This window comes from Bos javanicus, chromosome 19 (assembly GCF_032452875.1).
Source record: "Bos javanicus breed banteng chromosome 19, ARS-OSU_banteng_1.0, whole genome shotgun sequence".
Taxonomy (NCBI): Eukaryota; Metazoa; Chordata; class Mammalia; order Artiodactyla; family Bovidae; genus Bos; species Bos javanicus.
Genome location: NC_083886.1, coordinates 6,985,982 through 6,999,697, shown reverse-complemented (window position 1 = coordinate 6,999,697; position 13,716 = coordinate 6,985,982). Strand labels below are relative to the sequence as shown.

At 44.0% G+C, this 13,716-nt stretch overlaps 1 protein-coding gene across 1 annotated transcript; it reads left to right on the top strand.

The window, feature by feature from the left end:
- The first annotated feature begins 11,492 nt into the window (after positions 1-11,492).
- SMIM36 (small integral membrane protein 36) lies at positions 11,493-12,813 on the top strand. The gene has a single exon (XM_061389927.1). The coding sequence runs from the start codon at positions 11,988-11,990 to the stop codon at positions 12,267-12,269; it is 282 nt and encodes a 93-aa protein (XP_061245911.1). The 5' UTR covers positions 11,493-11,987; the 3' UTR covers positions 12,270-12,813.
- Positions 12,814-13,716: the final 903 nt, after the last annotated feature.

Below are 13,716 nucleotides of genomic sequence, written 5' to 3'. Positions count from 1 at the left end.
TATAGGGTGAGTTTTATGCTGAGTTTGTTTTTTGTTTGTTTGTTTGTTTTTCCTCTGATGGGCAGGGCTGTGTGCTGTGCTAATCCTGTCTGTTGATGATTGGGTTTGTGGTTTTGTTTTGTTTGTTGTTTGGATAAGGTCTTGCATAGGGTGCTCCTGGTGGGTGGGTGATCTTGTATTCAAGTGGTTTTCTTTGTGTGAGTTCTCACTATCTAGGGTGAGAACTCCCTAGGGTTAGTTCTCTGGTAGTCTAGGGTCTTGGAGTCAGTGCTCCCACCCCAAAGGCTCAGGGCTTGATCTCTGGTCAGGAATGAAGATTCCACAAGTAGTTTGTTATGGCATTAAGTAAGATTAAAACACATACCAAAAGAGAAAAAGCAAAGATGAACCCCAGACAAATGGCAGTTGCAAAATCAGGCAAATAATAATTAAAATAATGCAATATACATATATATCCATAGGCAAAATCAAAACAGTCCAACAAAAATAAAGTACAATAGACTGACCCAGTGAACCAAAAATTATATCTACCAGTTAAGAACAAAACTAACTAAAGCACAAACTGGAAAACAAAACTAAAGGAAGGTGCCAAGTGAGGAATAGAGCAATGAAAACAAAACTAACAAATATGTTGAGAGAAAAGAAAAGAAAGAAAGAATAGATGTGCAAAGTTAAATAGAAGTAGATAAAGAAGATTTATGTATATTAAAGATTAACTGCAAGGGGAAATGAACAGTAGGAAAAGCAAACAAAGGAACATATGTTTAAAAAATTAAAAACTAAAATTTAAAAAAAGAGAGAGAAAATTAAAAAAAAAAAAAAAGGAAAACTCCACAGAACTGCAAAAGCCCAACGTTGAGGCAGAGGTTTATAACAACAATAAAAAATGTGATTGAAAAAAGGAAAAAAAAAAAAAACTCAGAAGCTTAATTAGATTTCATAGTGCCAATAAAATTGACAACTACAACAGGGAGTGGAGTGGGGGGAGAAAAGAAAAAAAATCCAAAAGAAACTACAGAACAAGTCAAAACATAAGAATAATAAATTTTTTCTTGAGCCACTGCTGTCAGAGTCCTTTCTCTTGTCACAGCCCACCTCACCTCCCTAGGATGCCTTCCAACTCTGCTGATCTCTGGGCCTGCCGTGGGGCAGCTCAGACTCTAATCTGGTCCTACTCCTGTGTGTTCTTGGCTCCAATGTCCACAGCGACGAGAACTAGTGGCAACTCTCAATGGCCTTTTATATATTCCATAGGCACAGTCTGCCTAGTTGATCATGTGGATTTAATCCAGCTTGTACAGCTGATGGGAAGGTTTTGGGTCTTCTTCCTTAGCCACACTGCCCCTGGGTTTCAATTGTGGTTTTATTTCCACCTCTGCCTGTGGGTCGTCCACTGGGGTTTAGCTCCTGAGGCTGCCCTGGAGGACTTGGGTTCGCCCCTGTGAGGGCCAGGTGTGGAGGTGGTGCAGCTGCTTGGGTCACAGTGGTTCTGGAAGCACCAGGTACTCAGGGGAGTTGGTGGCTAGGGCAGAAGGGAACATAGTGCTCTAGAAGGGTATGGCAACCAGTATTGGCCAATACACTCCAGTATTCTTGCCTGGAGAACCTTCCTGACAGAGAAGCCTGGCAGGCCACAGTCCACAAGTTCTCAAAGAGTTGGACATGACCAAAGAGACCCTGCATGCATAGACATAATTTTTTTTTTTTTTTTACTGTAACAGCTCTGCCTCAGTTGGCACAGCTGCTTGGGTCATGGGGACCCTGGTGGTACCAAGTGTGCAGGGATATGGATTGCCTCAACTGCAGGAGTTATGGTCCTATCAGTCTTTTTTCAAGCCTCTGGTAGCTGGCAATCAGAAGGCCTCTTTGCTAGTCTTTCTCCATAGCCCCACCCATTGAGGCACTTAGAGAGTTCCCTTGCCTGGGGTCCTTCTCTGTTTTTCCACATATCAGGCACATAAAGAGGCCCCCCTGCCTGGGGTCTTACTCTGTAGATCAGTGCATCAGGCACTAAAGGGGCACCTTGGCGGGGGTCCTACTCTATAATTCAGTGCATCAGGCAATTGATGGGCCAGTCTGTCAGTTCAGCTGTGGATGCTGGCATGTCGGGAGAGAGAGGCTCTGGTGATGTCTCCAACTCCTACGCGTGACTCAGCAGTATTGCCTTGCTTCCATGGCTGCCTGGCTCTCCTCCACAGGCATTTCCCACCACAGTCTCCTCCCACACATCCCCTTGGTCTGTCTTTCTGCAGTGAACAGCTGCCATCACTCTGAGATTACTCCACAATCCCTAAACTCCAGCTCCCAGCCACTGCACCTTCTAGGGGACCCTCATCCCTGTCCAGGGTAGGTGTGACTGCGGCAAGGACAGTTTGATTCTCATTCCATTTAGGCCGCCATAGATCAGCTGTTTCACTTTCAGCCTTAAATGTTTCTCCTCTGACTCAGACAATCACCCCGATGGGGGGGGTCGGACCCCTGCTTCAGTTTCCCCATCAGCCATGGGCAGGTCCAGTTCTAGTAACACTCTGTCTTTCCCCCTAGTTCCTTCATCCTATCGAGTTTTGCGTGGTTATATATATTCTTTGCTACTGGTCAGGTACTCCTGTCTGCTCTCAGCTGGTGTTCTGCAAGTACTTCTGTGTCTGAAGGTGTATTCTTGATGTATCCATGGAGAAAGATGTACTCCACGTCCACCTTCTCCTCTGCCATCTTGTTCTCTCCCAGTTGCTGTTTTTAATTGAAATTTTTATGTTTATTTTTGTGGAAGCAAATTTCACATTCAGGAATTTTCTTTCATCTCAGGCATTTTCAAAATGGAGCCATACCGGAGCAGAAGGAGCCAGGAACCACAGCCAGAGCTAGAAGAGCAACTGTCTAAAGGAAACAGAAGGGAGTATATCCATAGGAGAACTTGATTTTGCTCCAAGCCACGCCATGCTCTGGGATTACTCCACAATCCCTAAGCATTATAGAGATGGTATATTCATTTTTTAGTAATTCTGTAACAAAAATACCACAAACTGAGCCAAGTAAACAACAGAATTTTATTCTCTTTCAATTGTGGAGACTGGAAGTCTGAAGTAAGAATGCCAACAGGTTTGATCCTTTCTAGAGGCTCTAGGTGATGCTCAAAATCTTTCAAGCGAGGCTTCAACAGTGCGTGAACCAAGAACTTCCAGACACACAAGCTGGATTTAGAAAAGGCAGAGGGACCAGAGATCACATTGCCAACATTTGTTGGATCATAGAAAAAGCAAGAGAGTTCCAGAAAAACATCTACTTCTGCCTCACTGACTGCACTAAAGCCTTTGACTGTGTGGATCACAATAAACTGTGGAAAATTCTTAAAGAGATGGGAATACCAGACCACCTTACCTGCCTTCTGAGAAACCTGTCTGGAGGTCAAGAAGCAACAGTTAGAACCAGACACGGAAAAATGAACCATAGGAAAGGAGTATATCAAGGTGTTTATTATCACCCTGCTTGTTTAACTTATATGCAGAGTACATCATGAGAAATGCTGAATCACAAGCTGGAATCAAGATTGCAAGAAGTATCAATAACCTCAAATATGAAGACCACCCTTATGGCAGAGGCAAAAAGGAAGCAAAGAGCCTCTGATGAAGTTGAAAGTGGAGAGTGAAAAGCTGGCTCAAAACTCATCATTCAAAAAACTAAGATCATGGCATCTGGTCCCATCACTTCATGACAAATAGATGGGGAGAAAATGGAAATAGTGGCAGCCTTTATTTTCTCGGGCTCCAAAATCACTGCAGATGGTGACTGCAGCTATGAAACTAAAAGATGCTTGCTCTTTGGAAGAAAAGCTATGACAAACCTAGATAGTGTACTAAAAAGTAAAGGCATCACTTTGCCAACAGAGGTCCATCTAGTCAAAGCTATGACTTTTCCAGTAGTCATGTATGGATGTGAGAGTTGGACTATAAAGAAAGCTGAGCACTGAAGAATTGATGCTTTTGAACTGTATTGTTGAAGACTCTTGAGCGTCCCTTGGACTGAAAGGAGATCCAACCAGTCCATCCTAAAGGAGATCAGTCCTGGGTGTTCATTGGAAGGAGTGATGCTGAAGCTGAAACTCCAATACTTTGGCCACCTGATGCAAGAGCCGACTCATTGGAAAAGACCCTGATGCTGGGAAAGATTGAGGGCAGGAGGAGAAGGGGACTACAGAGGATGAGATGGTTGGATGACATCACTGACTCAATGGACATGAGTTTGAACAAGCTTTGGGTGTTTTTGCCATGGACAGGGCGGCCTGGTGTGCTGCAGTACATGGGGTCACAAAAAGTCGGACATGACTGAGCGACTGATCTGACCTGAACTGAGGTGGAAAAATATCTTAAATTTGGTCTGTGATAATTTGTGGCAGTGTTTTCCCAGTAGGTCCCAGGTGAACCACACACTAGATTCTGACTGGAAAGTTGAGAGGGGCCGTGGGTTGGAGGTGGAGTTATGTTCTCTCAGGGAAAATGTTTAGGTCAAGTGGACTTTTGAAAATACAGATGGTTATCATTTGGCTTTTATGATGATTGCCATTCTTGCTTTTCTAACATCTAATACAGCTAGACCTCTTTCATTTTCCTCTCTACCTAGTTAATAACTCCAGTGAAAAAACATTAGATTAGAATTCAAAACTTGGCTTTAAGTCTTGATTCTATCATTTACCATCTGCTTGGCTCCCCAACTCGACGGACATGAGTTTGACTGAACTCTGGGAGTTGGTGATGGACAGGGAGGCCTGGCGTGCGGCGATTCATGGGGATGCAAAGAATCAGACATGACTGAGCGACTGAACTGAACTGAACTGAACTGGCTCTAAGGCAAATCACTTCCATGAGCTTCACTGTCCTCAACTGCAAAATAATTAGACTTCCAATGACTCCTTTGTAAGTTTGTGACTTTTTTACCTCTAAAGTTATTAAAAATTGAAACTACACTTCCTAAGTGTCACTAGTGATAAAGAACCTACCTGCCAATGCAGAAAACATAAGAGACACAGATTCAGTCCCTGTCAGGAAGATCCCCTGGAGGAGGGCATGGCAACCCACTCCAGTATTCTTGCCTGGAGAATCCCATGGACAGAGGAGCCTGACAGGCTACAATCCATAAGGTCGCTAAGAGTTAAACATGACTGAAGCAACTTAGCTTGTAGACAAGGTATCTGGAATCCTGTATTTTATTGAAGAAGCAAGGCAGTGTGAATATCAGTTAAACTCCTATCCAGCATGGTTAAAATACAAAAATATTTTGGAGTTTTAAGAAATAAATTCTTGGACTTCCCTGGTGGTCCAGTGGCTAAGACTTCAGGTTCCCAAGGTAGGGGACCAGGATTCAATCCTCAGTCAGGGAACTAGATCCCATAAGCTGCAACCAAGAGTTCACAGGCCAAAACTAAAAATCTCTCTCGTGCTGCAACGAAGACCCAGCACAGCCAAGATAAATTTTTTAAAAAAGGAAATAAACACTAGCTGCTTGTAAATGCATTTACATGGAACACATTTTTTTAAAACTTTTATTTTGTATTGAGTTATAGCCGATTAGCAATACTGTGATAGTTTCAGGTGAACAGCGAAGGGACTCAACCATACACATACAGGTATCCGTTCTCCCCCAGACTTAAATGGAACACATTTGTCTGGCATTATTAGGTGATGTTCTAGCTCAGCAGACAAAATGGTCTAGATTATGAATAAGTGTGTACATAACTGGGAGCCCAGGGAAAATCTATCTGATTAGAACACACAGCATAACGTATTCTATGTAGATATTTTATTTATATTTCGGCAGGAGAAAAGAGAGGCGGAAGGGTGAGAGGGAGAAAGAGAACAAGAATGAGCTAATTAGAACTCCACTGCTTCTGTGAGCTTCAGTTTCTTCATTCCTAAGATGCAGCTGATGCTCTCCCTCCCTACTCACTAGCATTCTCCCTTCAGCTTCTGCATTTATCACATCGTCGAGCAGGCTGCCAAATGGTAAGTGCACAATACATGTTTGTAAATGAGTGAAAGAATGACCATGCCTGACTACCTCAAGGGGTTGTTCTGAACTGTGGCTGTCACCCTCTACTGCTGATTAGAAAGTCCTTCCAGCTTGACATTGCAGTTTTCCCTTTAGCAGTCTCTGCTTTGGCCACTAGATGGCACAAAAGGAAAGTTCTCTAATGATCAGGCGTGCCAGGAAGATGCTTTGAGATGTTGGGCTGCAGTAGGAATAAGGCAGCCATCCCCTGGGGTGAACAAACCAGGTAGCCAGCGTTTCACGGAACACGTTTTAAGGAAGCAAAGCCTCCATAAGGCTGGATTTGAAATGACCTTTTGGGCACTGGTAGATACAAAGACAAAAGTGCTATCTGCAGATAGTAATGAGATATCGATTCAAAGACAAGAGCCTTGAACAAAATATTCTGGGGCATCACGAGAGAATCAGTAGAACTGAGACAGTGCAAGAGAGGTGGCCAGACCAGGTCAGCCACCATGACTGCGGGTCATCACTGTCGCACAGAGAAACTTGGAGCTGATGCGGAACCTCCACTACATGTGGCAGAGTTGCTGCATACATTTCAGGTTAATTTAATGTGGACTAAACTGTATATGGGCTTCCCTGATGGCTCAGAGGTTAAAGCGTCTGCCTGCAATGCTGGAGACCTGGGTTCCATCCCTGGGTCAGGAAGATCCCCTGGAGAAATGGCAAACCACTCCAGTATTCTTGCCTGGAGAATCCCATGGACAGAGGAGTCTGGTGGGTTATGGGCTTCCCTGGTGGCTCGGATGGTAAAAACTCCACCTGCAATGCAGGAGACTTGGGTTTGATCCTTGGGTTGGCAAATTCCCTTAAGAAGGGAATGGCAACCCACTCCAGTATTCTGGCCTGAAGAATTTCATGGACAGAGGAGCCTGGCAGGCTACGATCCATGCTGTAGCAAAGAGTAGGCTCAGTCTCACAAACTGCATGTACGTCTCAATTTTAGCAAGCTTTTGTATCATTTGTTTAAAGTCATCAAAAAAAGAAAAACTCCAAATAGTGTTATGCGGAAGAGCCTGTGCTGTGTGAATGTCAGTTTGCTGTAGAAGTTAGGAATCTAGAGTTCAGTGTGGACAAAACTAAGTAACTACCTGGTATATACTTGCTTTTAAATAGCCTTCCTGTGGTCTGGGATCACCGATGCGACTTAGAGAAGCACCAGACAACCCTACTTGCTGAGTTTCTGTGCTCAGCAAGAAACTTTCTATTATAAATGAACTTCGTCTGTAGATTTGCCTCCAGGGAGGTAAAAACTATGGTCATTTCAGCACAAGACCTCCCAACTTTGTGACAGGTGTATTTTGCACTGTAACTGAATAAACTGGTATTCTGTTTTGAACGTCAGTCTCCTGTGAGCTTGATAGATGTGAATGACCATCAGGAAAAGGACTTTCCCATGACAAAGTGAACTGTCTGAGCCTCTTCGACTCAGAGCCTTGGACAGTGTGATGTCTCTGCTGTATGCCTCCTCTGGCATCTCAGTGGCCAACAACTACCCTGGTGACCCATTTTCTGCACATCCTTCTCTCACATGTCTGTAGCCGTGATTCTCCATCCTGGTCACATATCAAAATTGTCCACGAAGACTGTTACTAATGCGGATTTGCAGATTCCAGCCTCAAAGAGTTATTCAATAGATCTGGCACTGATCTGGGACTCTGTATTCCTAAGAAGCCCAGCTGATGATGGTGAGGGTGGCTCGGCATCTGCCGTGTTTGAGAACCACTCATCTTCTTCAGTATAATCCCACAGCTTCGTCCAGAACCACGGACTCATGAAATACTTTATTTGGAAAAGGTCTCCAGATCAATAAGAATGCTTTTCTACAGCAGCCCTGAGCCCTCCCATTCCCAGAGAGGCTGAGAATAAAGGAATAGACCGAAGCTGCTAGGACATTAAAGCTTAACTGTGATGATAAGCCAGAAGATCTCCGGGACCTTTGACCTTTAACCAGCAGCATCAAAAGAGTCCCATTAGCTCTTGGAGAAATGGCCCTGTCCAGCCAAAACTGTATACATATGAGACCAAGCAAGATACATAATTTGTGAGCCCAGCACACAATAAAAAATTATTAAAAATTTGAAGATGGAGACAGCAGGGCACTAAACTAAGTGTGAAGTTCTTCTGAGCAAGGGGCCTGTGCAACTGCCCAGGTCCCGCGCCTGTGACGTCTACTGGGAGTCTATTCAGGCCTATTCAGCCCTCCTCTGAAGGGCTACTCGGACAGGCTGCCCCTGAGGCCATGGACAGAGGAGCCTGGTGGGCTGCAGACCGTATGGTTGCAAACAGTCAGACCCGCCTAGCACACACACCCCACTGAGGCAGGAAGATGACTATAAATCAAGGAATATCTGTATTTTTATTTGATCTTTTAATTTTGCTTATTTTCTTGCATGCACACAGTGACTAAGGGGAGCTCTTTGAAGTCCAGCTGGCCCCTCCTTCCCCTGTATCAGCTGATCCAGGGGCAGCCTCGCTCTGGCACCCACTCTAAAGCCCTGAGCAGGGCACACACGTCCCTTTGCATTCTGACCCCTGCCCCACTCTCTCCTTACGCTCCCTATTCTTTCTCTGTATGACAGTTACGCTGCCCTTGTTTTAACTCCTCTAATTTTCCAGGCCTTTTTCTGCTCAGAACTTTCATGCATGCTCTTTGTGGCTTGAAGAATCTTGCCTCCATTTCCAACCCGGCTAAATTTTGACCATCATTGGGGTCATAGGTTAAATGTCTCTTTCTCATGGAAACTTTCTCGCACTCACTTTGGGATTCACTCTCCTACCACCCTCTCCTTGTCTTTTATAAACCAATTCCCTCTGTTCTTAAATGGGGACTTCTGCAAGTATTTGTTTAATGTCTGTCTCCCCTGCTAGACTGAATAATTCTGTCTCAATATTGCTTAGCACAGTACCTAGAACATACGAGGAGCTCAAAAACTATTTTTGAATTAATGAATGAAAAACACCAACAAAGGAAAAAGAGTGAAAACGTCAGGGGCTGAGTATGGTCTTTTTATTAAATAAAACCATCCATTCTCAAGACTCAAATCCTTCCAAAGATGGATACTTGGCATTAAAATATCCCTTAGCTAGAAAAGGAAACAGAAGGAAAGATAAACAAATGGAATCTAACTAAACTTAAAAGTTTTTCCACAGTGAAGGAAACCAGCAACAAAATGAAAAAGACAGCCTGCTGAATGGGAGAAAATATTTGCAAAAGATAGGTCCAATAAGGAGTTCATATCCAAAATATATAAATGGCTCATAAAACTCAATATTAAAAAAACAAACCACCTGATTAAAAAACAGGCAAAGACCTGAATAAACACTTTTCCAAAGAAGACATACAGATGACCAACAAGCACATGAAAAGATGCTCAACATCGCTGATCACCAGGGAAACCCCAGAGCAACACCACAGTGAGCCCGCCCCTGACACCTCAGAATGGCTAGTGTCAAAAAGACCACAAATAACAGATGTTGGCAAGGATGTGGAGAAAAGGGAACCCTTGTACACGGTTGGTGGGAATTTTAAACTGGCACAGCCATTATGGAAGACAGTATGGAGGTTCAACCAAAAAAAAAAAAAACATTAAAAACATGTGCTCAGGATGGGGAGCACATGTATACCTGTGATGGATTCATTTGGAAAAATAAATAAATAAATAAAACTATTATATGATCCAACAATTCCACTCCTGGGTATATATCTGAAGAAAATGAAAACATTTGAAAAGATATATGCACCCCAATCTTTACAGCAACATTATTTATAATAGCCAGGACAAAACTTAAGTGTCTGTCAGTCAACAGATGAATGGATAAAGATGTGACTGTCTAACACATATATTGCTGCTGCTGCTGCTGCTAAGTCGCTTCAGTTGTGTGCGACTCTGTGCGACCCCACAGATGGCAGCCCACCAGGCTCCGCCATCCCTGGGATTCTCCAGGCAAGAACACTGGAGTCGGTTTCCATTTCCTTCTCCAATACATGAAAGTGAAAGTGAAGTCTCTCAGTAAGTGTCCAACTCTTGGTGACCCCATGGACTACAGCCTACCAGGCTCCTCCGTCCATGGGATTTTCCAGGCAAGAGTACTGGAGTGGGGTGCCATTGCCTTCTCCAATACATATATTAGTCAGCCATAAAAAGAATGACAATTTGTCATTTGCAATAATGACAATTGGATGGACCTGGAGGGTATTTTGCCTAGTGAAGTAAGTCAGACAGAGAAAAACAAATACTATATATTATCACTTATATGTGGAATCAAAAAATGAAGCAAATAAAACAGAAGCAGACTCACAAATATAGAGAACAAACTTGTGGTTACCAGTGGGGAGAGGAAAGCAGTGAGGGGCAAGGTAGGAGTAGGGGATTAAGAGGCACAAATTATTATGTATAAAATGACTAAGATAAATAGCACAGGAAATATAGCCAATATTTTATAAAACTTTAAACAGTATGATCTATAAAAATATTGAATCACTATGTTGTGCACCATGAAATTAATATAATATTGTAAATAAACTATATTTTCACTTTGAAAATAAAATTAATAAGCCTCTCTTATATTAAAGATGACCATACTTCACAATTTTTACAGAACAACCCAAGTTTTAACTGTATGCACTTACTTCTGTAACAGTTAGAACTGGACATGGAACAACAGACTGGTTCCAAGTCAGGAAAGGAGTATGTCAAGGCTGTATATTGTCACCCTGCTTATTTAACTTCTATGCAGAGTACATCATGAGAAACACTGGGCTGGAAGAAGCACAATCTGGAATCAAGATTGCCAGGAGAAATATCAATAACCTCAGATATGCAGATGACACCACCCTTATGGCAGAAAGTGAAGAACTAAAGAATCTCTTGATGAAAGTGAAAGAGGAAAGTGAAGAAGTTGGCTTAAAGCTCAACATTCAGAAAACTAAGTTCATGGCATCCGGTCCCATTACTTTATGGTAAATAGATGGGGAAACAATGGAAACAGTGACAGACTTTATTTTCTTGGGCTCCAAAAATCACTGCAGATGGTGACTGCAGCTATGAAATTAAAAGATGCTTGCTCCTTGGAAGAAAAGCTATGACCAACCTAGACAGCATATTAAAAAGCAGAGACATTACTTTCCAACAAAAGTCCATCTAGTCAAGGCTATGGTTTTTCTAGTAGTCATGTATGGATGTGAGAGTTGGACCATAAAGAAAGCTGAGCACCAAAGAATTGATGCTTTTGAACTGTGGTGCTGGAGAAGACTCTTGAGAGTCCTTTGGATTGCAAGGAGATCCAACCAGTCCATCCTAAAGGAAGTCAGTCCTGAATATTCACTGAAAGGACTGATGCTGAAGCTGAAACTGCAGTACTCTGGCCACTTGATGCAAAGGGCTAACTCATTTGAAAAGACCCTGATGCTGAGAAAGATTGAAGGTGGGAGGAGAAGGGGACGAGATGAGATGGTTGGATGGCATCACTCACTCAGTGGACATTAGTTTGAGCAGGCTCTGGGAGTTGGTGATGGACAGGGAGGCCTGGCGTGCTGCAGTCCATGGGGTCACGAAGAGTCGGACAGGACTGAGTGACTGAACTGGCTGACTGAACTGATTTTCTTCTGCTCAACAAAACTGTTTGGACACTGAATGGACCTCCTGCTTACATACCACACCTGGGTAGCATATGAACTATCTCTTTTTCTCTTTCTCTCTCTATGTAGGTGAAGCGATGAGAGACAGTGTCTGTGCTTTGGTAGCTGTAGTATTAGCAGAAGAGCTTAAGTTATTAAACCGGGCAGCTTTAATCTGTGAAGTCTCCTGGAGCAGTAGGGATTAATGTATTTTTATTCCAGAGCCAATGTAGCTATTCCATCAAGCTAGGGTTTGCTCCCAGAACCCTCAACTGGCCCCACTGCCCTGCTCTAAACCCACTTCCCAACCGTGTGCCATGTGATGGAGTTCTACTTAGAGATCGACCCTGTCACCTTGAACCTGATCATCCTAGTCTCCAGCTACGTCATCTTGCTCCTGGTTTTCCTTATCTCCTGCGTGCTCTATGACTGCCGAGGCAAGGACCCCAGTAAGGAGTACGCACCCGAGGCCTCCCTGGATGCCCAGCCCTCCATCCGCCTGGTGGTGATGCAGCAAGGCTCCCCGGGGGCCCCCTGGGCACGGAGGTCCAGCCTCCACTTTGGGAATCACACCCCACTGGGGAAGAAGAGCACCGTGGTGTAAGCCTGGCTGGGGGATACTGGGAGAGAACACAAGAGGCTGTGGACAAGCCGGTCCCCACGGGCTACAGCGCTGTCTGCACACACGTCTCGCTGGCCTATGCAAGTGGGAGCTCTGCCTTCCTTTCTGCTTTCTCGTCATCCTCCTTGTGGATAAAGCAACTATTTAAGGTAAGAAGCCCACAGTGGCCTTTGGTCAAGGCCTCCAGGTACAAAATCTTAGCAATACTATTGGTTAGTCAAAGCTGGTTACAAGCACATTCCTGATGAAGCTGTCCTTGCAACTTCTAGGAGATACTAACGTCTGAGTAAAGATTTAAAGAAGAGAATGCAATAGTGTGTGTGTGTGTGTGTGTGTGTGTGTAATGAGAAATGGAACTAGCTCAAATCTACTGCATACTTTGCATATCCTCTCTTTTCAAGGCAACCATTGAGCTTTCCCAGACTTAAGATTATAACTATTTCTATAAATGCCAGCTCTTCACATTCTACTTCTCACTGTGGGTCAATAAAATGAACACAGTAATTGAAGAGTGTGGTGATTAACCATGAAGTTGATTCAGACCCTGCCTCCTCCACTTACTAGCTGTATGACCAGAGCCATTTGTTTGTGGTCAAACTCAGAGCTAGTGGTCAGACCTCCAGGCTGTTAGGGTTATCTAAACAAGTTTATTTACTGAAAACACTTGAGACGATGCTTGGCACATAAGGTGAGCTGCTATGATGAATATTAGCAGTATTCCCTTTCACCCCTCTGATCAAGATGTTTAATCTTCAGTCCTCAAGTCTGACCCAGAGAAGGCAGTGGCACCCCACTCCAATACTCTTGCCTGGAAAATCCCATGGGTGGAGGAGTCTGGTGGGCTGCAGTCCATGGGGTCGCAAAGAGTCAGACACGACTGAGTGACTTCATTTTCACTTTTCACTTTCATGCATCGCAGAAGGAAATGCCAACTCACTCCAGTGTTCTTGCCTGTGAAATCCCAGGGGCGGGGGAGCCTGGTGGGCTGCCGTCTATGGGGTCACACAGAGTCAGACACGACTGAAGCAACTTAGCAGCAGCAGCAGCAAGTCTGACCTGGTCCAATGCAAAGTTACTGAGGACTCTGCAAAAGTTATCAGGGCCCATGGCTTGGTGTTTCAGTCCCCCCAGCGCTACTTGCTATCTTCTTGTCCTCTTTCTTTGTTGCTGCTGCTGCTGCTAAGTCGCTTCAGTCGTGTCCGACTCTGTGCGACCCCACAGACGGCAGCCCACCAGGCTCCCCCGTCCCTGGGATTCTCCAGGCAAGAACACTGGAGTGGGTTGCCATTTCCTTCTCCATCTTTGTTGCTACTAATCATAAATTTATTTTCCTGCTCATTCATTTATTTGCACAATTTTTTTTTAATTAATTCGAACCCATGCCTCCTGCGTTGGAGGCCTGGAGTCTTAACCACCTTTTGAATTAGCA

Bases quoted from the DNA above. Each gene is read 5' to 3' on its own strand.
- SMIM36 (XM_061389927.1), top strand. From the start codon at position 11,988: ATGGAGTTCTACTTAGAGATCGACCCTGTCACCTTGAACCTGATCATC.